Raw genomic sequence first — 26,476 nt, 5'->3', positions numbered from 1 at the left:
ACATTGTTGGACTACCCAAAACAGGTGGAGAAACATTGCCTTGCATTGTTTTGAAACAAAGTACCTTTCGTTTTGAGAAAAGGTTGAAGAGGTCAATCGCACGGCGGAGAGAAAAGAAATTGATTGGTTTGATGTGTTTTGAGTAATGGCGAGAACTTTGATGAGCGAGATATCCATCTCGAATCCTGGTCTCAGGAGTGCGTGGTATCCACCACGTTCCCTTTCCATCTTATTTGCAAAAGTGTTTGATAAGGATTAAGTGTTTTGAATTTGATTGAGAAAGGGTTTGAAGAAACCGCATTGACAATTTTAAATGATGGCGAGAGCTAAGATAGGCGAGGCATCCACCTCGAATCTTAATCTCAGGAGTGCACGGTATCCACCATGTTCCATTTCCATCTTTATTGAAAAAAAAAAGTTAAATAGGAATTAAGTATTTTGAGTTTTGTTGTGAAAATGACTTGACACTAGATCAAGCATTGATGGACGTTTAAGAGAAATTTGAATGAATGTTTGAGAGAAACAGAATAGATAAGTTTGGATGATGGCGAGAGCTAGGATAGGCGAGACATCCATCTCGAACCCTAGTCTCAGGAGTGCGTGGTATCCACCATGTTCCATTTCCATATTTATTGAAAAGGTCTTGAATATGAATTAATATTTTTGAGTTTTTATTATGAAAAATGGCTTGACGTTGGATCAAGCATTTGATGAAAGTTTGAAAGAAATGGAATAGAATGGGAGGAAGAAATGGATTGATTTGTTTATTGAGAAAATACTCGACGTTGGATCGAGTCTTATTTTTTATCTTTTGGAAATGGTTGATTTTATTCTTGTGTTAGTAGCTAAACTAAACAGTCAAACAAATAAAGAAATGAAAAGCAGTGAAATTATTACACATCGGGGGAGTGGGGTACATTTTGTCAAATGGGGATTCAAAGTACTGGAATAATTAAATCGGGCCCAAACAACAAATAATGCAATGTATGAGTGTAAGTGCAAGAGACCTGTCTCATTGTAAGAAGGCCCAAGAGTAAGCCATGTGAAGAAAATATCAAACATAAATTATATTTACAACACATTCAAAAACTAAATTGAAAGAAATAAAATTGGGACGTGCACGGATTAAAATCGGAATGCGAGGATGCGAATCAAAGTCACATAACGCAAAGACGTTCAAGGGAAATGAAAATTGAGAAATAAACAAAATCCTACGTAATGTGCTCACAGCCGGTTTGCACATGTTGACAACAATCGAAATGTCATATGCGATTAATCAAAACGCGGCGAAATACCATCAATCTATCGATAAATAATCACAGAATAACAACATGGGAATTGTTGAATCCATAATTTAAAATCAACGCCTAACAATAAAATAAAAAATAACGGCGAAAGAATAAAAGCAATAGTCGAAAAATAAGAATAAAAATAGAACAAAATGATTAATAATAAAATAAAGCCTAAATTAGTCAAAGATTAAACTAATGATCCTATAATTTATAAGTGTTTATTAATATACATAGTGAATAAAAATTGAATTAAAAAAAATTAAAAAAACCAAAATGCAGCACAAGGTATTGAACACAAGACTAGAAGCTTGCCAAACCATCCCTTTACCAACTCCGCCGGATATGCATCCTTGTCATATAGTTTCAAACGCTAATACATAACATAAAAAACGCACCAAGCCTTTTAAATAAAACAAAAAGTTGAAAACAGTAGCAGAACTTAAAGAAATTCATCTTAACGTACATAGATCCCTTTTCTTTCCATTTTGAACATCAAAAATTTGCAGCAAGATAACCAAACAAATGGAAGCTTCAAGGAAGCTAAAACGGAGAAATGGAAATAGAAACTCGAAAAGGAAACTAATCGGTTGCGGCGAGATTTACCGACGGATGTAGGTAAGGTTCCGTCTGAACCGGTCTTTGATCTTCTTGTCCGTTCTTCACCACCAAGAAAAACTATGGTTTTCTTTTCTCCTTGTCGTAGACTCCTTTTTTCTCTTAGTGAACAGTAGCGGCTCCTCCCCAAAATTAGGGTTTTTTGTGAATAATGGTCCTTCTTTTATATGCTACTAATCTCTTTCCTCTGATGTGCAGTGGAGGATCTCGTACGGAGGATGCTGGAGGTTTTGTCTTCACTCAAGATAGTGGTCCCTCCCTCAATTCTCTTCATCTCCAAGAAAATTTTACTGTCGGTAAGAAACTTATTTACTGCAGTGCATTTTTGCTTTATGAAATTATATTAACTCGTGTATCGTGCTGCAGATTTAGGATGAAGCACTTTTGCAGGGCAAGGCCTTGTGGAGGGTGAAGTAATTCATACATGCATTCTTTGTTCTCACAGTGAAGTTTTGGAGTAACATCATCAGTTGTTGCATCCTCCAACATACCAGCAGACAAGGTTATCTTTTCTTCATCACTAACACAGGCTTCACCACTGTCTCGTTGATCAAAAGGCTCATTCATGAGTTTCAATCAGAGGAACATGCTCAGGATTTGACGAAACTTTCTCACATGCTTTCTCAACATTGACTCCTGCGCGACTACAATTTTCCGGTTGACCCTGTCATGGAAGCAGAAGAACTTAATGATATTTGTGGCAACACTTTACTCAACTGAGCTGTAGCAGTACTCTCTGCTATTTTCGATCTTTCCTGACTACCCTTGTGACACGGTTCAGATTTAATGACTGTAGAACCAACCAACTTTGAATTGCTAACAGTTGAATTAGATAGCTTGATAATTGAATGTTGAATAAATTCTTGTTTGACAGTAACACTGTCCAATGAATCTACAGGACCAGCATTAACCACTTTCAAATTCTTTTTTTAAGTTATCATCGTCTGGCTCTGGCTTTACCAACCTAAAACTAGCAGTATTTGCATCACCAGCAGTACCTGTCAGACTTGGCAAACTAACAATGGGAGTTGCATTCCCTGAATTTAGTTTAACAGATATTCTAGAGGGTTCCTCAACATACTTCTGAACATTAGATGAAGAAAGACAAAGATCAGGTGAATTCACGTATTTATACTGCTGCCCGTGCAGCAGACCTGGAGAAGTAATGAAATCAAAGGACATCACTTGATGAACTGGTGGATTCTACCATTCAATATCAACATCAGATATATTCTCATGCTATCAAGAAAGAACAACTCCAAAACTGGTGATTGCACCATCGAGAGTAAGCTCTAGATCCACATCCCCTTTCTCTAGAAGACCAAGCCCTCCTCATCCAAGTACGCATATTCCAACAATGTCGGGACTTTCGTTCTCCAAAAATACTTCAAACGACGGAACTGATTCAAAGGCCATGTCCAATTCTACATCACACCTGCAAGTGCAAACCAAACGATCTACATGGTGCTGAATGGTTTTCAAAAGCAACTGTAAAGAGGTTCCCGCATGTTGTTGGTGTCACCAATTTAGAGTATTTTTCGTGAAAACTGAACCAAGTAAGACAGGATGCTGATGAAACTACCATGCTCACGTGTGATGTAACTCATGTGCTGCATAGTGATGTAAGCAAAGAATTTAAAAACCAAGAAAACTGGTCGGAAGCTTGGGATTGAAACAAACATGTATGCATCTTCGTCATTACTCGGTCAAAGCAGAAGAGGGTACTGTTGTTACAGCTCTTCCAGTAGATGAGCAGATCGAGAAGGCTGATGGATTTGTCGGGGTATTTCCTGAGCACAAGTACGAGATTGTGAAATGCTTGCAGGCTAGGAAACATATTTGCGGAATGACCAGTGATGAAGTGAATGATAAAACTGCTCTTAAGAAGGCTGACATTGGTAGTTGTTGCAGATGCTACTGATGCAGCTCGAAGTGTATCAGATATTATTTGAACCGAACCTGGCCTTAGGGTTACCATAAGTGTTGTTTTTTCAAAGAATAAAGAATCATGTGACTTATGCAGTCTCAATTACACTTTGTATTGTGCTTGGTTTCATGTTACTAGGATCCAGTATGTCATTGCCATCCAATGTAATAGAACTGGTTCCATCACTAGGAACGACATCATAGGAAACAGAAGCCTCGGCAGACTTCTCCAAATCTAAACTCAATAAATCATCATTATTTATTTCAGCTTCTATAATCGCAGAGTCTCCTAGTTTTTCAGACAAAGATATTTCAGTTGTAAGAGAGCTTGGTTCACCATTGCTTGGAGTAGCCATGTTCATCTTATCATGTCCTTCCTCGACTTTCACATCAGAAGCAACTCCGCCTGATTGTAGAAACTCTAATACACAACACAAGTTGAATGCGTGATTGGCAAATTCCTGCAATTCTCCCTCAAATTTTGCACCTTCCAGAGTGCTAAGGTCCTTGCAAAGATCAGAAATGTTGGCATGACCTAATTTATCCGCTTCATAGAGCGTAACAACATGAGATTTCAGACCTGGTGAAACAGAACCCATCATAAGATAGGATGTAATATTGGCATCAACTATGAAGGCAACACGCACATAGGCCGAACGAGGACCATGGTTGCTTGAACCCAAAGCATCCCCTTGAATATCATTATCAATATGGATATTGTCAAAACCATGACTAGCAAGAGAAACATCTTCATCACTAACTGCACTTCTTGGAGACCCAGGTATACCTGTATCTTGAAGAATAAAGGATGGATCAATGACTTTTGTTGCCCATCCCAATCGACATACAAATGATGCAGCAGCCTGCAGTTGTGACAAGTCAGCCTGTAGGGTTGTTGCCAACTCCGCAACAGATGCATTTTCATTTGAAACAACAAAAACTGCATACAGTAACTCTTCAATAGGATCTTCATAAGACCGCTCCCTGTTGGATACAAAACCTTCAAGCCTTGAAACTTTGAACCGATCCTCGGGATACACTGGAACATCAAAATAGATCAATCCACGTCTATAGAGACTTTTTATAACTTCAGGATCAAACAGGATATACAAATTTGCTTCCTCCTTACATATTTTGTCTATAGTGGAAACTTCCTCTTCAGAGAGTTTCTTAAATTCTTCCAAAGTAAAGTTCACCAGACAAACTCCCCACCAAGATTCAATAGGAAAATCTACAGGTTGTGTAGGCAAGAGTTCTTTTGCAATTGATTTGTTCAGTTTCCACATGATTTTCTTAGATCTGCACTTGTTCATTATATCAATAAATTCATTTCTCCCAATTCCTGCAAGTCTTAAAGCATCTGCTGCACTAAAATTTGGGATGCTGTCATAAGGTTGCTCGTTTCTCATGACTTCAAAAATCATATCAAAATAATATCTGAAAGGAGACACCCTCATTACATGGCAAACATACTCCGCCCAATGATAAGGAAACAACTTTGGTGCCATTTGTCTTTGGTAGAAAGAGTAGCTTGAATCTGCTTCGGTAGATTCTCCCATGGACACTCTTCGTTAATCGCTTTTTGCAACAGTTGTTCCTCAACTGTAACTGGAGCACGCTGCATTTCTCACTTCTCAAACAACTAACTCGCGAATTTCTTCAAACAACATGAAAGTCAACTAAAACCTCGCAACCGATCACACTGCGAAATCGAAGCCAAATGTGGAAACAGATCGATCAGGATGAGGAACGAAGTACCGTGTTTACCAACTTCATTTATGCAGAATGGTGGAAAACTATAGTGAAGCATAAACCGCTTTAACGGAGGTCCAACTAAAGAGTCCAGGCGTTGAGCGTTTGTACGCGCTCCAAGTGTTACCGTACATAGGACCTGTGTTTCTCCACGGGAAAAAAATGCAGATCCATGCAGCATGGAAACATATCCAGCTTCACAATACAAGGGTCTTACTTCATCTAACTGTCTTCTGTCAACTTTGGATCCTTCACTAATAATTCTTTTACGGACCACCTTCTTCCTCACTGTGTCTACTGTCTTTGACAAAACCTTTATGCTTTCTTCATCTTCTTCTTCTTCTTCAAGCACTTTCTTTGCATTTTATGTAATATTTTCTAATACTTCTCCACGTTCAAACTTTCCATAAGAAGGATCAGTAAAACATCTATAATAGGTGCTTCGGCCAAATTACTGACTTTCTCCAGTGTTTTGTCAGAGAGCATATACAATCTGTATTCTTTCTTAGACTTACCAGCTTTAACGGCAAATCTAATTTGAGGTTCAATATACTTTACTGCCTCCGGATGAGCCAATCTTAACCCAGCTTGCAAATCTTTTTCAGACATCTCACGGGCTTGTACGTCAATCATCAAAGTTTTATCCTTTGTGCAGGCATATATCAAGTTCTAGATGGTACATTCTACACCCAATGTCTTCCACAGAAGAACCATACTGGCTTTCCAAATAACCAGCAACAACCGACAAGACGTATGAACATGACTTGTATCGTTTGGCAAAAAATAAAATCTTTTTTTGATTTCATCAGCTCCGAGGTTACTGTCGTTTCATAGTCTGTTGTAAGAACTTAGTAAAGCACCTATAATGCTTTCTCACGCTATGAATCATAAACTGCAAATTTCAACAGTTTACAACATGTTTTTTTTGTTCTTATGGGAAACATCGTTCAAAGTCACTTGTAGACACATTAGAGGAAGTACTCCACTTTCACATCCATTGTAACATTTCCAAACATGTATAGGTGATGTGGATGAAAAAAGAAAAATGGTATTTTGTAGCGAGACAAAAGAAAATATTCCAAGGTTATGAGTTAATCCACTTGCCATGAAAATGACGGTTGTGAGTGAGTGGATGTGGTAAAAATGAATGAAGTAATTAAAATATGAATGAGTATGTGTATGGATGAGTGGAAGTTTTCCAATATGAAATGGTAAATATGGATGAAATCTCCTTGAATTAAGAACGAAAAGGGAAAATGATATCCTATGAGAGAGACAAGTCAAGCATTGAAATTGGTCACAAGAATGAAAATCATGAGATTCCACTCGATCCTATCAAAAGATATCAAACATTTAAGGCCAAATGGAAAGGTAAAAAACTAATGGTTATGGAATGGCAAGCCATAGCAAATCTAAATAAAGATCGTTGGGGGGTTTGCCTCATGACCAGATGAAATGGTCATGAGAAGCAATGCAAATGAATGATCTATGAGAAAAAAATTCAGGGCCAAAATCGGGGTATGACAGCCTTAAGCAAGCCATTGACCTAAACTACATGAGCACTACGTTTCGTGTCTTTCTCTCTACTCCTTCTACAAAACATAAGGAAGATTATATTGCATGGCTAAATAAAGTAGAATCTAATAAATCCAATATCTAGAAAGAATAAGGTGTTTATGACCTGGTTTAGCTGTCAAGGGTTGGCCCTCCATATTGCCAAAATATGCTTGTTGGCTTATTGTACTTTTGGGAAAGCACAATAAATACCTTTCAATTACCTTGTGGGATGATAACACCTACTATATTCAACATGGAGGCCATCACTGGCCTTCGCCTCACTAGCGAAGTATTCGACCCAACTGTATAGGACGAAGATATCATTAACTTTGAACAAAAACGTACTAGTTTCTCCAAATTTATTATTGATCACTATGATACCAAAACTGAAGAAGTGTCAAATAAGGAACACATATCCTTCTTGACAATGTGGTTGTCCCGTTTTGTTTTCTACCACAAATCTATGAAGGTGGCTAAAAGGTTCCTCAATTTAGCCAACCACCTGAATAATGGCCGAAACATTTGTTCAGGCCAATTAATCTTAGGCTTTCTCTATGAGTCATTAGGGCTTGCGACCTATACCCTAAAAAACCTTGGTCCCTCGTCCAACCTTTTACTCGACGAACCCTATTGGTTATTTCAACCTTGGATGAATGTCATGTTTGAATCCTCTTTGCAAATGGATGTACCAAACAATCAAGTTGAAGAGATAAAAAAGTGTTGAAATGAAGGCACTAGGCTTGCCTTAATGACTCCTGGTGATATAAGAAGCGCGACACAATAGGCTTTTACTGAATACTTCATGATGTTTTCAAAGGTTCATACCTTCACTCCTTCATTGGCTCCCTTTGCAAATCGAAAGTATGTGCCCGAGTGGTTCAAACAAGAGTTCCATTCTCTTGCCCGTGAACATGAGACTGAAGCTACCAAGATCTTGGAGGCTTTACTCACCCCAAGAATATTATCATCAAGGATTGGGAACATTAAAGATATTGTGGGACTAGTTGGTTGTCAACCAAACTTAGTATCTCTATAGTTTGAGTTCAACCAACTTCTGCCCAGATCTTATTTTAGTCCCTACCTAAGCACCGTAAAAATGACTGAGGTGCAGTACAATGAGCATTTGAATAAGTAACCTAATATGTGCCTTGATCTCACACTTTTTTCATTTAAAACATCCTTCTATTGCACTTAAGAGTTCGATGCCTGGTGGAGAACTTACCATGCTGAGCAATTTATAGTTATGTCGAATCTAATGAGTTCACTAATAGAAGCTTTTTCATCTTTGCAAACCAAGTTTTCTAAAGGTAAGAGTGTGCATATTAAATAAATTGAAGCCTTTCATAAATACTTTGAAAATGTGTAGGATCCAAGTAATCTTAGGCAAACTATCTCTAAGGCATCTAGGACTTTGAAAGAAAAACTTACTATTAAATTGCCATAACTACGCTTTCCTCCTTATGTAACTGATAGATACAATTTTGCGTTACTTTTTCACACACCTAAAATTCCATATTTACCTTCTAGTGAACTTTCTATGGCGTTTTGTCCGCCTTTTCTAAGGTGGTTTGTCTGTGGGTTTTCACTAGAAGTTATAGAAAACAAATGGAAAAACATGTCGAATGAGTAGTTGCGATTAAGCATGACATACACAGTTTTCCAAGTCATACTCATGTTGATATTGAACATGTTCAAATTTTATCTACTAAACATACAGGTAATGAAATTAATGAAACTTTGAGGCTAACTTATATTTTCTCTTCGTGCTTTTCTATTTTTTTCTTTGTTTTCAAAATTCTTCCTAATTGTTGATATGAGGAGAGCCACCAGGGACGCTGCCAGCTTAGTTGTTGCTAAGAAAAGGACTAGAAAAGAAAGAGCCTTAGTCAGAGGAAAATAAATCTAGGTTTGTCTTAACACACAGTTTGGTCTTCTGGCATACATATCACTCAATGCTTTTATCAGTACTAACGATCTGTCGAAATCTAGATTGAAAGCGAACCTTAGGACAGTCCTTTCAAACAATTTAAGTATGTAAAAATCAAAGACTTTGAAAAGGAAAGTTTTTTCGAAGCTTCCCCTTCTGAGACACCTAAAAATAAGAAGAAGAAACCAAAGTTCCTTGTATGTGGACCTCCCAAAGTCAACTTAGTCCCAACTATTTCCCCTGTGCCTGAAGCAGAGGATTAGAAAAAGGCATCCCTACCTGTTGACAAGCTAGTTAAGCAGGCACCAGAAGTTGCCTCTACAAAACTAGAAAGTGACAATTCAAGTCCTGATGTTGAGGCGCCTAAGGTGAATTTCGTTCCTACTATAACTTCTTTTTAGTCGAAATCTTCATAATACTAACCAAATAAAGTTTTGCAGGAACTTCCTTCTGGAAACACGATTTCCAGTATTAAGTACACACCACCTATGTCTACCATTTCTCCATCTGTCTAATTTGGGAATATAAACTCCCATCAGTTCAAATTGTGAAGATCCAAGAAGCCGTCGGAGACGTCACCGTCGACCAACCAATAATAACACCCAAGAAAATTCTCCTTGAACCAGATAAACCAGCGGGTCGAAAGCTCATCTTCTGAGGAAACATCCTCGGTGTCTGAAAGGGAAAAGACTTCTCACCCCAAGATGGACCTTGACCTCGAGGATGAAAATCCTGATGACAAAAAGAAAAATGATATCTCTCCTTCTGGAAGTCCAGATCATGAGGACACTCTTCATAAGGACCCAAAGGTCACTTAATCTCATAAAGTTAAAGGTTTAAACAATGAACTGGGGACTGGTGGAAAAAACTTCAAACCTATATTACATGCCCCCATAACCATTGGAACCTCTTCTCTCAATCCAGAGGAACTTGCATGAAATTAAAAGAACAAATCCTTCAGGTTACATGAGGATGATGGTGAGTCTTCTAAGCAGTTTGACTGAAAAATGTTCCAACTCTTCAACTATTCCAGGTAGGGAACCTTTTGTCGAATCTATTGATGAAGTGCTTCGCTAACTAAAGTTGAAGATCCTATGTCCACACTTGTTTCAAACAGTTCATGATAACTCAATGTTATCCTATCCAATCAAATCCATGTTAAAGAAACTCAACACACCTAATGCCCTTAATTCTATTATTTCCTTGATTCTTGAATTCGGCATATTGTTGGATCAGATCACTGCTAATATCCAAAGGAAGAATGGGGCACTTCTTAGGTTAAATCCAAAAGAAGAAACTCAATCACTGGAATGGGCTTTGGTGAACGAGTCCAATAGTTGTGTTGAGGAAATTGAGATGTCATTCAAGCAAGATGATACGGAGACTGCTTCTTGTGACGCTAATATCCTTAAGTGGGAGAAAGAGATATAAGAACTGCAATCAAAGGTAACAAAAGGATAAAGAGAGGAAGGTTGAACTCAAGAATGTCAGTCGAGCCAATCTGAGCAAATAGGCTCTAATTGGCCTTCAACACTTTGACAATGCTAGTGCCTGGAAGCAGAAATTGAAGGAATAACTGCTAGCATTTCACTAACTGACCTTCAACTTGAGGCAACAAAGGCTCATTTTGAGAGGATTAAGGTTACTCTTCCATTTTATAATGTTTTTCCTTTCTTGTTATGAACTTTCTATTTCAACTGTTGCAATTTATTTTTTAAACTTAAGTATGCATTTTATGGCATTTTGACAATTTAGAATAACAACCTCAGTTTTTAATTTGAGGTATAGATTTTGTTCCTCTCTTATTTGTACTTCCTGCAATGTGGGCCTCTCTTTTTCAAGTATTTTCCATTTATTCGCATGATTATCCCTTTAGAAGAAAACTCTTCGATTTTGTATACATTACTTGTAAATACTTGCATGATTCGAAATGGCGCCTCCCAGTTTGGGACCATTTTCCCAAGGTTTGATCTTTCTTGTCCATGGGCAGAATCACCTTCCAAACCAAATCCCCCAAAGCGAAGGTCTTCGCCTTGACCTTTTTATTATAAGCTTTAGCCACGCGTTCTTTTTGTCTTATTAGAACGTATAATATAACCAACCTTTATTCATCTAAATTTACCGATCCATCCAACATCATACCCCAACAATACTAAGTTTGAATTTTGACCTGTCTTTGTATCTTGGTAGATTGAAGGTATATCTCAACAGGCAAAACTCAATCGTTCCCATAAGTAAGTCGAATTTGTCGACTCTTTAGGGGAATTTCGATAAGCCCATAATGCTTGGTCTAGAGTTTTATGTCAATGCTTGGTCTAGCGACCAATTACGACTTTGTTGGCCGCTTCAACCTGGCCATTGGCTTGAGCGTAATAGGGCATCGACAATAACAATTTGAACCCTATCTCTAAGGCAAACTTCACCATTTTTTGCCCTGTAAACACTGACCTTGATCTGTGGTAATAATCTCAGGGATTCTAAACATGTATAAAATGTGGTTTTGGATGAAAATGATCACGTCTTCCTCGTTGACCTTAGGTAAATGGATAACCTCTATCCACATGGTAAAGTAATCTATCCCAACTAAAATATATTTGTGGCCCCTCAACGACGATGGTTTAATTTTTCCAATTAAGTCTAAAGTTTATCCTATGAAAGGCTATGGCTTAATGATTAAGTGCAACTCACTTGTGGGTTGACAACCCTTAGCAAAATTCTATGCACTCTTTTAACATGGTTGGCGAGTAAACGCCAAGTCGAAACAAAAGCAATTTCATTTTTAGGCATGTCTGATGAGAACCATATGACCCTGTATGGACTTCAGAAATTTATAAGTATGCTTAGCTTTCTCCAAGGTGTTTTAGTAAAACTCTCTTGAGTGTTTTCTTGAACAACTCATTTCCCATCATCACATAGCTTAAGACCCTATATTTTATATTTCTACTTGTTGTCCCTGTGGGATTTTCTAGATATTCGATAATTGCTTTTCGCCAATCGCTATCTGACATAAGGTCAATGGAAAAAGCTTCGCACGTTTCAAAATTTTCAAAACTTTTCAGAACTTTTTAAGTTTGGCACTCCACATGTTTTGACATTGACAATGTCCCTAGGGAACACTCAATCAAAATGAGTTTGTCCTTGACTTCGATCAACTCTTCAAGCTTTTCTTTGGGGACTTTATATCCTGAAGTGACTTAACGTAAATCATTTTCCTCTTGGTTCTCCAGTCGAGGTATATGATTAATGTCGACGAAATGGAAGCGTTTCAAGAGCGAGTTTGTTGTGACTAAGTACATGATCAAGTTTTCATTGATGCACTTATATTCTTTCCTTAATTGCTTCCCTACTAATTTTGCGTCACCCTTTATGTTAACTTCTTTTGCCCCTAACTTCAATAAAATCTAGAGGTTTGTTATCAAAAGCCTCATATTCGGCTTCATTATTTGAACAATGGCCATCTATTCTCAATTTGGACGTAGTTGGAATCACTGTTAGTGAATTTGTTAGGATTCCAATTCCAGTTCCATATGTGTGTCTAGAGTCGTCGAAATATAACTCCCAAGGTTTTTCACATATGTCGTTTTGTGTTGCTTCGAATAATGAGTGGTCGAATAAAGTATGTGATGATATGGCCTTTCATGGCCTTCAAAGGTGAATATGTTAGTGAATACTCGGTGAGGGCCAATGCCCATTTCACGATTCGACTATGCAAGATAGGTTTTGATAACAAACGCTTAATTATGTCAAAATGCGAGTAAACATAGACATCAACCGATTTTATACATTGCTTCAACTTATTACATGAAAAGTAAAAAGAAATACATAGCTTTTCTATTGCATTATATCTAGTTTCAGCATCATTCAGAATTCAACTAAGGTAATAAATGGCTCCTTCGATGCCATTTTCATCTTCTTGCGCTAACATGCTACCTATAGTAGAAACTAATGTTGATATGTACAATCCTGACCTTATTTATTATAGGGTAACAAAATATGAGGCTTTGTCAATGAAGCTAGCGCAAATATGCCCGAGCGCATCACACACTTGAAGGTACAACAAAGTCGCCATCGAACTTTATTTATTCCCGAAGGAAAGGGAAAACATCGATAAAACCCCGGGGAAAGAGAAATGGGTAAGGAATTAGGTTATGCAAGGGGAAGGTGTTAACAACCCTCACATTCTTTGTACTTAACGAGAACCGTTTTGCTTGTTCTGACTCGAATAGGTGTTATATCTAAAGATTACTCGCGAAAGAATAATGGAAAAAGAAAAGAATGGAATAGATAGAGTACTCGGAGAGGATTATGGACCTCATGCCTACATATCCGTATAGTGCAATAAGGGATTCAGAGCTCTGTAGTTCATAGAACTAGAGGTTGGAGATGGAAAGAAATTATGAAAGTATGGTTTGAACCAAAGGATAATATGGTTTGACTCCATGAAGGGATGAAGTCTAAACCTATGAGTAAAATTGGCAAGAACCAATATGTGGGGAGCTTGAGGCATGTGACCACTATATGGTATGGCCGAAAATAAAGGGAATTAAATGTTCGGCAATAAGGCAAACAACTCTCGGTTCAAAGGCAAACACTGGATGAAGCTCAAAGAAATAATGTATTTGACTCAAAGAGAGAGGTATATCACATACGGTGAATGAAGGTAGTAGATATTTAATGGAGGTATTTGAGTAGTGAATAAAAAAATGAATGATTGGAAAAAGGAAGAATAAATAAATATGCTCGCGGAGGATTTGAACCCTCGTGCCTATGTATTCTCACAGTGTAATGAGAAAGTCAGAGCTTCGTAGTTTGTGGAACTAATACGGAACAAAGAAAGATATTTGATTGGATTGACCAGAGGCAAAGAAAATTGCTTAAAAAGCAAGAGTATGGAATTAACCAATGACGGTAATCAACCACCATGAATGAACAAGTGTTGTTGGATTTGTGAAGACATGGTCTGAACCAAAGATGCTCTAGAGTTTGTAACTCTACAAGGTTGGAAAAGATGTTTTCCAAGGTTCGCAACCCCACAAGGCATAACGAGATAACTAGAGTCTGTAACTCCATAGGGTGAAATAAATGAATGTCAAAATCTATAACTCCATAGGGCAAAGGAAAGGTAGCCAGAGTCTGTAAATCTATAAGGATGAGTGCAAGGATGCTTGCCAGAGTCTATAACTCTATGCATGCAAGAAACAGATTGCCAAAGTCTGTAACTCAAAAGGGCAAGGTGCAATGGGTGTTCCATAGTCTGTAACTATATAAGGCATAAGGAGATTGCAAGAGTCTCTAACTCTATAAGGCATAATGAATGATAGCCAAAGTCTCTAACTGTATAGGTAGGATAAAAAGAGGTCAAAATTTGTAACTTACAATGAAATTCCTGTTTACCAAAGTCTGTAACAGTGTAGGCAGAGTGCAATGATGTGTGCCATAGTCTATAACTATATAAGGTACAAAGGAGATTGCCAAAGTTTGTGACTCTATAAGGGCAAAGAGAAATGATGTCAAATTCTGCAACTGTATAGGCAAAATCAAAGTTTTCTAGAGTTTGTAACTCCATAGGAAAAAGAGATCTTGCCATAGTTTATAACTCTGTAGGGCAAGAATGCCAAAGTTTGTACTTTATAGGCAAGGAATAAAGGACGCAAAAGTCTATAACTGTATAGGCAGTGCATGAGGAAATTGATTAGGAAATGAGTGTGTGACCCTAAGGTAATCATCCTAAAGTATGTATGGACACCAAGGAGGGGAGTCTGGCATTGGATCCAAAGAGGAGAGTATGATGGATAAAGCAAAAGTGCTTCATTGTTGAAGCGTTGAATGGTTAATGTTCTTTCCTGAAGGAGACTTGTAAATTATATGATTCGAATTTCACTAAATTCTATGCATGAAGGCGAATACCTTGAGCAACTGAGTCATTCATCCCGTACCCAAAGATATTCTAGACAAGGATAAGAATGATCCACTCTTATCATTCTTCGTTACTTAAGGCTCATGGCATACGACTTGAATCATTATTGACAAGTTGTTGATAGGAGATCCTGATTGTTGATCCTGATGGTGTAGTATTGCTTGTTATGGAAGAAGACTTGACAATTATTTGATTCGAATTGTACTAAAGTCTATGAATAGAGGTGAACACGATAAGCAACTGTGACATTCGTCCCGTACCCAAAGATATTCAGAATGAGTTAATAAATTCTTCACTCTCACTTCTTCTCTATTTCTTAAGGCTCATGGCACACAACTTGAATCAGGATTGACAAGTGTTAAGACCTCTGTTGTGCTTAAGAAATAATCCATTTTGTTAGCTATGCTTGACTTGTATTAACTTTGAAGTCTTGAACTTAGATTTGAATCTTGAGGTCTTGAGCTCCTGAGATCCAGTATATCCAGTACAACTTGAACACAATGGACTTGCCTTATCAAGTGATCAAGGGTCTTTTGATCACTTGAATATGCATGGGGATTTAAGCACAAACAAAGGATTTGGTTGATCAAAGTAGACTTTGATCAACACAATCAGTGGGAGTGAGAAATATCAATTGAATTGTGTATACAACCTAATGAATGATCAGTTAATTAAATAAAATGATTCTAAGTGTAACCATAAACTAGGGGATCGTGAAAATAAATCAATTAACAACATTCATATGAGGCACAAATGATCATTGAGGCCTAAGTAAACCCTAAGCTAAGGGATCATGCAAAATCAGGAGTTCCTAAACCCTAAGTGCAAAATGGTCAATGTACAAAAATTGATTAAATGAAATTAATAATCAAGATTATTTAGAATTAATTAATTAAAAACAACACATGAATATATGATGAAAAAACTAGGCTAAGTCTAATTAACTTAAACCTAAGATTTCTATTGATTACAGTTAATTGATTAATCATAACTAACAAATTAAATCATAATTAACTAATTAACTCATAATTAGTCAATTAAATCACAATTAGTCACAATTAACCTAATAATGATAATTAATCACATTAATCATAGTTATATACTAACCTAAAAAAATTTAAAAGATAGAATTAATCATAATTAACAAATTAAATCTAGAATTAATTGAGACTAAACAATCATCACAAGTGGAAGGGGGTACATGCCCTAGTGGTGGTGCAATGAGGGATTCAGGTTGGGCCTCAAAGCAGATGCTCATCATGCTTGTTCAGCCAGGGCCCCAAGCGATCTAGGGGGTGCACCTGGAAGTAAGGTGGATGCAGTATGTAAAGGATTGGGCCTGAGGCCCAAGGGAAAATATTAGCTCGTGAGTTAAAAAGAGTTCACCGTTCAGTATTACCTAATCAAACCAAACACGCCTCGATTCATAAATTGATGAGTGAGAGGTTCTGCGATGGAATGAATATATGGAAAGAATGAATGGAATGAATGGAATGAATGAATGAATGAATCGTGACCCCCTGAATCGATGAAGACTGATGAATTTATAGGCTCTCAAAATTCTGTTGGAAATGAAATCGAAATTGTTAGTAGTTATTATGATTCCATGTGTGGTGTTTCTGTTAGGATGAGTTAAGTTATCGAATCAAAGTTAGTTAGGGGTTTCTATTAATGAATGTAAACTGATATTGATGGTCTGTTGAAAAATGAAATTGCATGGTTCAAACGATTTCTGAGCTTTTTCTGTTATACTTATAAGTTGCTTGGCCCTGTTATGCTAATTGGACGATTAGAATCCAACCTGTTAATTTCAAGAGTCTTACTTTTACAGGTTGAACTTGTTTCTGATCCTTATGTTATGAATTTCTAATGTCAGTTGCTTTTGGGCATGTAGGTTAATTTTGCTTGTTGAGAAAATATGGCATGCGTGAAATTGAGTCATGCATTAATTGGATTTCACCATGTCCTAATGACAGTAGTGGTTATAATTTCTGCAGGTTAAACTTGGCTTGTAGTTTTATGCTATGAGGTGTTTGTGATGTTTTTGTGAAGAATCAAAAAGGGTTGCGTGTGAATGATGGAATTGTGGGACCTCTCTATATTATGGGGCTAGTTTGATTGAATTGGTGTATTGGCGATGCAGGATAGCATTTCTAGTTGTGGATTTGCTATTAGAGTGCATGATGTAAATTTGAAATGTTGATAATTTTGTTGTAATGAGAAATCAAATTGTATTGAATTATGTATGTTGGTTTTGAATGGTCATGAATGAAAATTGTATTGAATTATGTATGTTGGTTGTGAAGGGTTATGAATGAAAATTGTATGGAAATGGAATTGGCTTATCATGTGCAATGCTCTATTACATATTTACAATAAAAATGCACCAATCTTTCATACCTCGAATTGTATTCCAAATGGACTTGGTTAATGCAAATGGAAAAGTCATTACAATGAGAATATTTGGAGAGTCAAAGTTAATAAATCACACATAATTGACAAATGATTCATAGTGACTTAGAAAATGAAATGGATTAACATGTGGACTCTAAAACAATCAAAATTTGATTTGTTGACTTTGGTCAACTTGTTGACCAAAAAGTCAACAGTTGACCAAAAGTCAACTTAAGTAAGAAAATCAATTAAGTGTACAATAGATTGCAAATGATTAGGCTATTGAATGAATGGTGCAAGTTGGATGACCTCCTAGAATTAAGATTAACGGATAATAATCAAGGCTACATGACTAGGGTTTTCATGCAAATCAAAAGGATCAACACCCCAACTGTATGGACAAAGATGATCAGACAAGCAAGCAAAGAACCATCAATGGCATGTACCAAGAAAACTAGGGTTACAAGCCAGAGCGAACATAGTGGCTCCATCAGCAATCCCAAACCAAATGGACTTCAAAAAATTAGGGTTTCACAAAATCAAAACAAGCCTTATGAACAAGGAGCACCCCCTAACACACACACACACACACACACACACAAAAGTCAAGAATTAGGGTTTAGGTACCATGGGACACTATGATGCCATTCTAAGCCAAGGCCTTAAGGATTAGGGTTTTGAATACATAAATAAATGTCATGATTGTAATCCTCTTGAACCAAGGTCCAAAAGGGAATGAAATTAGGGTTTCCCCTCATATGGTGAGCAATTCTCCAATCCTCAAACAAAACCCTAGTTTTAATTAACCACAAGCTTTGAATCTATGATGCTTGTTAGAAAGTATTAACGTGAATGAATAATGCACATGAATGAGGTGAGAATGAGTACAAGTGAATCTTAGGTTAAAGGTTGGATGAAAAGTAAAAGGGGAGGACAAATTTTGGTGTATGACAGTCAAATATGTCTTGATTTCATCAAACTCCTTTTCGTGTTCCATCTCCCATCTAAAACTTTCCTCTTTCTTCAGTCGAAGCAATGGCGAGAATGCTTGCGTATTGCCACTTTGGTTAGAAATAAACCTCCTTAGGAAATTTGTTTTTCCTAACAGATACTGAAGATGCTTCTTTGTTAAGGAAGGCTTGGTGTCCAAGATTGCTTTGGTTTTATTTTGGTTGATCTCAATGCCCTTCTTCTGCACAACAGAACCTAAGGAGTCGCATACACGGACAAAAAAAGCACATTTCAATGGATTCATTTTTACTTCATATTTCCTCGTCCTTTCAAAGGACTGTCGAAGGTGGTCTAAATGACAATTTTTCAACGATGACTTTATGAATATGTTGTCAATGTAAACTTGCATAAATGTATCAATGAAATCATGGAACATCAAATTCATATCCCTTTGATAGGTTGCACCAACAGTTTTTAAACCAAAAGGCATTACTATCCATTTGTAGGTCCCTGAGGCCTCTGGACATCGAAATGCCTTTTTTGGTACTTCTTCTTTGGCGATGAAGATTTGGTTATAGCCTGAGTAGCCATCAAGCATGCTTAGGTAATGAAAATATGCATCCGAGTCTACTAACATTTCTGCCACAGGAATCGTATATTCATCATTAGGTGTGGCATTATTGAGATCCCTAATATCTATGCAAACCCTAAGGGTCCCATTTTTATTATACAATGTTAGCTAACTATTTGACATACCTGGTCGTTCTAATGAATTTTCTTCTGAGCAACCTTTCGATCTCTTCCTTGATTTTAAACATTATCTATGGGGAAAATCTCCTTGGAAGCTGCTTCATTGGCTTTTTCCCAAGTCGATTTGGTAGCCTTTGTTCCACCATATCTCGAATTAACTTTGGCATTTCATTGTAATCCCATGCAAATCATTCTTTGAATTCTTTAAGTAAGTTGACCACTTGCTCTTTTAGGTCTGGATCGACCTTATCACTAATGTATGTTGGTCTTTTGATTGTTCTATCTCCCATATTAATCTTCTTTAGAGGATCTTGGGCTTGGATCTTATTGGTCGAAATTATTAGGTCTTTTTCAAACCCCTGAGGCTTGTTGTCATAAATACAGTCGAGCCTACGACTTTCTGAAGTTGTTGTTTGGTCATATTCATTTACTTCAAAATTTTCAACAATGGTGGCTTCAATAGTAACTTTTTGTAAAGTATCAGCCTCTAAGGCCGCTCTTAACCTATTTTCAGCCATATATGCCAAAATTTAAGCAGAGGCACTCGAAACGGTCATCATGATTAGTGCCCATAGTCCACCTAATTTGGCGCGACGTCTCATTCTTCCACGCTCAAGTCTCCCATCATCTCTTGATCCCTAATGAAACCATGGGTGAGATGCAAGTTCAGAAACTAAAGTGCATCCTTATGTGGAGTGAATGATGTTTCAACTAGATAGCATGGGGGAATATTCACCAAATTTATGTCGAAGTTCTTTTTACCCACATGATTGGCATAAACCATATAATAGCTCTAGTTTGCCTCAATGTTTTCTACTATGTCATCAGGGTGCCAAATAGAGATTCTTTGGTGGAGGGTCGAAGGGATCGCATAAATGCCATGAATCCAATCTCGTCCTAGCAACAAGTTATGGTTTGCTTTGGACAATATTGTCATGAAAAGAGTTAGCCTTGTCAAAGTGCCAACTGAAAGGTCCACTTGAATTACACCCAGAATATGGATTGTTTTCCCATCGTAATTCAAGAGCACCATGTTGTGTCGGTGAAGGCCTGTATCATACTTCCATGTCTTCTTCAGTAGATAACGAGGCATCCGATTTACTGCCGCTCCTCCATTGACAATACTTTATTTGCTCCAATGTTGTCTAATTTTTTTCTAATAAATAACGGCTTGAGGTGATACATCGTGCATGTGTTAGGTATTTCAAATATGGCATGTTGTTCCTTCACCACACCATTATTCATCACATAATAACATAACAACTTTTGATTCGCCTCTTCTTCAATAAATAATGGGGAATCGGGTTTACCGTCACTCCTCCATCGACAAATAGTTTATTTACTCCAATGTTGTCTACTTTTTCCTTAGTAAATAACAGCTTGAGGTGATACATGATGTATGTGTTAGGTCTTTCAAATATGGCATGGTGTTCCTTCACCACACCATTATTCATCACATAATAACATAAGGGTTTTTGATTCGCCGCTTCTTCCATCATAACATCATCCCCTATTTTCGAAACTTATGAGACTCGATCATACTCCCTAGGTAAAACTAAAACAATGTTGAAAGTAACTTCAAAATAATCTTTAGATACTGAATCAAAATTGTATGTGACCATTTCGTCATCAGGCTGAGCTATTTGGTCAGAGAACTTTTTCTCCATGGTGCCACCACTGGTAACAATCTCTATTTCACTAGTTTCTAGACCATTTTGTCAACTTTGTATGCATACACCTTGCTATTGTTGTTAGATCCTAAGGCCTCATAAGGAGCCTTCTTGTTTCTTTGGTGTCGACGCCATTGAGTTCTCATCATAAGATGATTGCCTTTATAATTATGAGGGCCATAAGAACACTTCTTCCACACATAAGAGTTGTCATTGTAGGAAGACCCTACTCCCATATCAACCACTTTCCACTTTTTTTGGTTGGGGCCTTGCTGATTCACAAGCCTAACCAATTATCCTTTAGGTGCACTTGAAGGAGGAACATAAGTCCTCTGAGAAATCCCATACTTTCTCTAGAAGTCCCGGTTCCTATGTGGAACACCTCTTTTGTCAAAAGTGAATCGATATGTTGATGAACCTTTGCCACCATTCCTTGGATATGAAGGCCTGGCTGTTCAAAGATCCTTCGCATCCTTCTAATCAAACATTGTGATACACCTGAGGAACATCACTACATTGGATTTGCTCAGTTTGAATCGACTTAAGAAATCGACGAGTTTCTTTTCATCCTGATGAAAAATACTTTCATCATTTCATAAACGCCTTTAGTATTATCCTGTTCAACTTGTTCGACCTCCATGTCCAAGCCATCAGTAGCTTCGACCATCAGGATTTCAATATGTTCAGCAAAGTGCGCCTCTTCAACTTTAATGGGGGTCGAAGTCCACTTGCATCTAAGCTTTTAGTTTTTCTCTGAATCACAGTATGCCTTCTTTAAGGTCCTTCTGCACCAAGCCCCTGAAAGGAAAACATTGGGAAGTTTTATGACCTAAAAAATTATGGTACTTACAAAAACCTCTCTTTTTCCTTTGCTCTAATGGGGAAATTTTAGGCCCTGAGGCACTATTATACACCAATCAGTAACTAACAAATTAAAAATCTTGTCACATTTTGTTATATTGAAAGTATATGTTTTGGTGACGAACTTATCATTTTTGCTAGGTTTGACGGTTTTAATAACTTACAAACATATGGAGGCCCTGACTTTAATTCTTCCACATGGACCTCGCTCTCTTCTATGCCTTCGTCGAATCAATCTGGTTCTAAATAACCATTTCTTTCTACATATGTTATATTTTCCTTTTTGTTATACTTACTCGACATGGCCTTCTCATCTTTTAATCATTCAACTTGGCGAACTCTATCCGCCAGTTGGGCCATGTCCCTAAGATATTAAGTGTCTAGATTCTTCCTAATATAATAGCCTAAACCTCCTGCGACCATTTCGACAAATTCATATTCAGGAACTTGCGTAAAGTATATTGCTTTGAGAAGTCGAAACATGTTCAAATAGTCATCAATCGACCCCGACATCTTACACCTAACGCTAGCCAGTTCTTTAAGGCTATTTTCTATTGGCCCATGCAGAATTGCTTATGAAACACTCTTTCTAATAGACTCCAAGTATGTATGGAATAAGGAGGGAGTGTGGTGAACCAGGTAAATGCATTTTTTGTCAAAGAATTTAGGAAGTATTTCATCTTCAAATTCTCATTATTGGCTATGTCTCATGCCTCAATTTGTTATCCGACGACATGTTCATAACTTTGGTTGGTATTATGAATTAAGGGATTCAACACCATGCCAATATGTTGAGTCAGCATGTTAACCATTTCATGGTTACTTTCGTCCATTTGCTCTCTCACTGACATAAGAGATGTCATATTCAAATTCAAAATCGCGGGGGAGCATATTTTGATCATCCTGGCAGTGACACCGTTCGACTAGGGTTATTGATTATTGACCCTGAGGTAGGATATGGGTTAAATGGTGGCACAATAGCCATTGTGTTATCTGCATAAGTTGACGCATTGGAGTGAAGGCTCGCCATCATCGTTGTTGGCATACCATATAGGTAATCTCTATTGTCCATAGGGAGTGTAAAACTTGGAAGGAATGACATACTAGGGTCTTCCAAAGTTGGTATTACGAAAATAGTGTTAAACGGAAGACTCTCTGATTGTGGTGAGGGAATAGCCCTTTGTGTCGGTGTCGACAGAATTGGCGTCGATGACGCCACATGGGCAATTATTTTAATAGGCATTGAAACAACCACATCTCCAATCGTCGATATGACTGGTTGTTTTACTGCATTTTGAGGATTATTCTGTGAATTAGAAGTAGGATTATCCATCAAAGGACGACTCATTTTAGTTTAAACTTTTCCACTTCTTAAATACATACATTCACAAATCTGAAGAGCATTTCAGGCACGAAGAACAATTTGTAAAAGAAAAAAAAACACATTACTTGTGAATTTAAATTTTTTTAGCAGAATGTCCCACTGGGCGTGCCAATTTCTTTATCCTTAATTTTAGTAAACAATCGTTAGTCTCTTTTAACAAATTTTACTTGCAGTATCACCTAGTGAATCCTAGGATATATGCACATAAATTCTTTAAAGGGTGTTTAACTGTTTGTAGTAAATGTAACATAAGTTCTAACTTTGCAAGAAAGTAAAGACTAAACTTATAAATAAGTAAGGGGATTTCGACAGGGTCAAAATCCTTGTAGTATTGAAGACAAAAACAAGTAAATTTTTGGGTAAGAATGTAAAGAATAAGAACTACAAGAAATTGCTTAAGTATATAAAGGATGGTATGCAAAATCATACATTTTTATCACTAACTTGTTTCTCGCTATTGTCTGGGTACTTTAAGTGTATAAAGTTTTTGTAATGATTTGTCACCCTGAATTCAAACACTAGAATCCCTATATATAGTAATACATAAATAACTGCCACAACAACTCTATTACTAGAAATTGACACACATATAATTTCATGGCTCCATCTCTCTGCTTACCTCCATGTGTCTTTGCTGCATGGATAAGATTAAAAGACAGGTACATGATTTCATCACAACACTTCGCTTCCAACTGCCAATATCGATCATGCAACCTTCATCAAATTCCTGAGAACATAGACAAACTCCTAAGACCATACTTTGAGAAAATATTCTAAGTCTTCAGCCTTTAGCTCAATATGACCATTTCGATACCCTTAGAAAAAGATCTCATATGTCTAAATACTATTATCTAGAACCATTTTCCTAAGTTCTTTCTGAACCTTTTTTCCTCATACTAAGCTCATGATATCGAAATTTCATGCCATCAGATGCTAAAATATAAACCTCATCATATGGGTTTACCAAACCATAATGACTAGTATCATCTGCAGATGTTCATGAGAAGGTCCCACAACATCAAAAGGTTCAACATTATCTCCATGCTTAACAAATGGGATGATGTGAGGGTGTGATGCAGTAAGTACCACTCCAAGTACCCATCTACACACTGCGCATAGAACTAAACACGCACTACATGATCTCTAATGGTACGAGTATAACTGGTAACCATCTATCAATGCCCTTAGATGGAATTGTAAAGACGGGTCATGTGATGTCCTGGACATACCCAAACTGGCGCAAACACCTCTCAAATAAGTGTCTAGCCACGAAGGTCTCTCATCGCAGATAACCTGAAAAAGTGAAGTGTCATTGAACTTCTTATGCACTTTATGATCTGCGTAGAGTATCCAGATGGCATCGTCTATAGTCAAAGCATTAATCCTCTTCCTATACTCCAAAACATCGTTTGAGTGTGCATGTCCAGACTTCCATCTCTTAGTCCGTGTGGAGCCAGTAATGATAGCAATAACCTGCCTCTCACAATTGGAGGGGAAATGTTCATGTATCCAACAATGTAGAAAAATATAGGTAAATCTAGTTTTTGACATTAAAAAAACATAGAAACCTAATTTCATTTTTTTAGAGATCCAAAAATGGTGATCAATCTGCACATGCTCTCACAAAACCAACAAAAATCAAGAAATTTAAAAATATGAGGAAAATGATTAATGTACTTACACTAGAGATTTAAGAAAGAATGTTAAAGTGTAATACAAATTTATTGAGTTAGTTGAGTTACTTGTTAGAGTTGGTTGTGCATTCATTACTAAAAAATTCGTTTTAGTGGTCGAAATTTAGCGACTATCACTATATCAATAGTGATAGTAGCTAACCTATAGTGACAAAATCAAACAACCACATGAATTGAACCTAGGTCTCTTACATACTTAACAGACACCTTACCACTATATCACTTCACTTCTATTGGCAATATATATATATATATATATATATATATATATATATATATATATATATATATATATATATATATATATATATATATATATATATAATATATTATATATATATATATATATATATATATATATATATATATATATATATATATATATATTATATATATATAAAAGAAAATATATTGTTTTTAAAAAAATTCAAATAAATATTTAGAATCACTAATTGGTAAGTAATTTAAATATTGCAATAAAAATAAAGTTTAATTTCATTATGCGCATATAAAAATTGCATAATGAAAATAAAATTCATTATTATATCTATGTATGTATACAAATAAAATTGTATATTATTTATATGAATATATGTTTTATTTGTAAAAAATAAAATAAAAGAAATTTGAAGATAAAAAGAAATATTTTATTGGAAAAAAAGGGAGGGAACCAAAATATTATGAAAAAGGAAAAATTGGGAAGAAAGAGATTAGAAAATAGAGAAAAAACAAAAATTAAATCGGTGGCTAATTTTATTTTGTAATCGAATTAGTGACATTTAAAAATTTACTCACGGATATCAATTTCGACGGCTAATTTGATGGTTAGAATAACTGGAATTTTGCCGGCACTAAATTAGTTACTACAAACGAATTTTTTAGTAGTGATTTGTAAATGTTCACAAATTAAATATTATAAATATATATTTTTTTCTTGACGTATTAATAATTTTGATATATTTTCGGAATGAACATTTAAATAAAGTTCATATACACAAAAATCATATTTAAATATTTCAATCAAATTTAATAACAAATTAAAATTAATTTTTAATAATATCAAAAATAAAATTCATATTCACTCCAACAAATTGTATTCATTTATTTTAAAATAATATGGAAACATACACTAGTAACTAAAAAAATAATAAAAGATTAGTTACCAAAATTTTACTACAAATTATTTTCATAGTTAATGTCAATTTAAAAGACAACTATTTGATTCTAATTACATAAATAACAAAAAAAAAAAATTAAAAAAATCATCTTTAAAAAATCAACATAGTATTCTCTTTTAAAAAACTATTTCTAAATCTATAACTATATATAAAGGGGATACAAGTTTTTGGAGTGACCTATTTTTGTTCCAAAATTATCCTTTATCTTTTTTATAAATAACTTGAGTGGTTGATATCTTTTGTTGGTAACCAATTGATAAACTAACTTCTATCTCTCACAAAAAAATAAATATAATATCTATAACTTCTATTAACTGTTGTTGAATGATGACATAAGTTAAAAATCCTCTTCTATTTTTTTTTTTTAAATTTTATCTCTTTCTTAATCAATATACTATTTTTTTTGTTGAATTTTTTTCATTTTATTATACTTCTATCTTACTTTTGATTTTCAATTGTAACTTTCTAATATGCAATTTTTTTACTTCCAATATAGTATGTTTTAATAACCTCTCACCATATTTTTTAAATTGACAATAGTATCTTTTAGTAACGGTAATGATAGATTTTTTCATAACATAAACACCTCATTGTTGCAAGATATGATC

The 26,476-nt window shown here is 36.0% G+C and overlaps 1 protein-coding gene and 2 long non-coding RNA genes across 3 annotated transcripts; 2 read left to right on the top strand and 1 right to left on the bottom strand.

The window, feature by feature from the left end:
- Positions 1 to 1,420: 1,420 nt before the first annotated feature.
- LOC127074923 (uncharacterized) lies at positions 1,421 to 6,206 on the bottom strand. The gene has a single exon (XM_051016343.1). The coding sequence runs from the start codon at positions 5,390 to 5,392 to the stop codon at positions 3,923 to 3,925; it is 1,470 nt and encodes a 489-aa protein (XP_050872300.1). The 5' UTR covers positions 5,393 to 6,206; the 3' UTR covers positions 1,421 to 3,922.
- A 2,453-nt stretch (positions 6,207 to 8,659) lies between these two features.
- On the top strand, positions 8,660 to 10,845 carry LOC127074924 (uncharacterized). The gene is made up of 2 exons (XR_007786140.1): positions 8,660 to 9,437; positions 9,510 to 10,845. It is a non-coding gene; the product is annotated as an uncharacterized LOC127074924 (long non-coding RNA).
- A 5,559-nt stretch (positions 10,846 to 16,404) lies between these two features.
- On the top strand, positions 16,405 to 17,331 carry LOC127135408 (uncharacterized). The gene is made up of 2 exons (XR_007808543.1): positions 16,405 to 16,817; positions 16,984 to 17,331. It is a non-coding gene; the product is annotated as an uncharacterized LOC127135408 (long non-coding RNA).
- The last annotated feature ends 9,145 nt before the right edge of the window (positions 17,332 to 26,476 follow it).

The sequence above is a fragment of the Lathyrus oleraceus genome, chromosome 4, assembly GCF_024323335.1.
Source record: "Lathyrus oleraceus cultivar Zhongwan6 chromosome 4, CAAS_Psat_ZW6_1.0, whole genome shotgun sequence".
NCBI lineage: Eukaryota > Viridiplantae > Streptophyta > Magnoliopsida > Fabales > Fabaceae > Lathyrus > Lathyrus oleraceus.
Note: the sequence above shows the minus strand (reverse complement) of the source record. Positions and strands in the feature narration are given on the sequence as shown.

Bases quoted from the DNA above. Each gene is read 5' to 3' on its own strand.
- LOC127074923 (XM_051016343.1), bottom strand. From the start codon at position 5,392: ATGGGAGAATCTACCGAAGCAGATTCAAGCTACTCTTTCTACCAAAGA.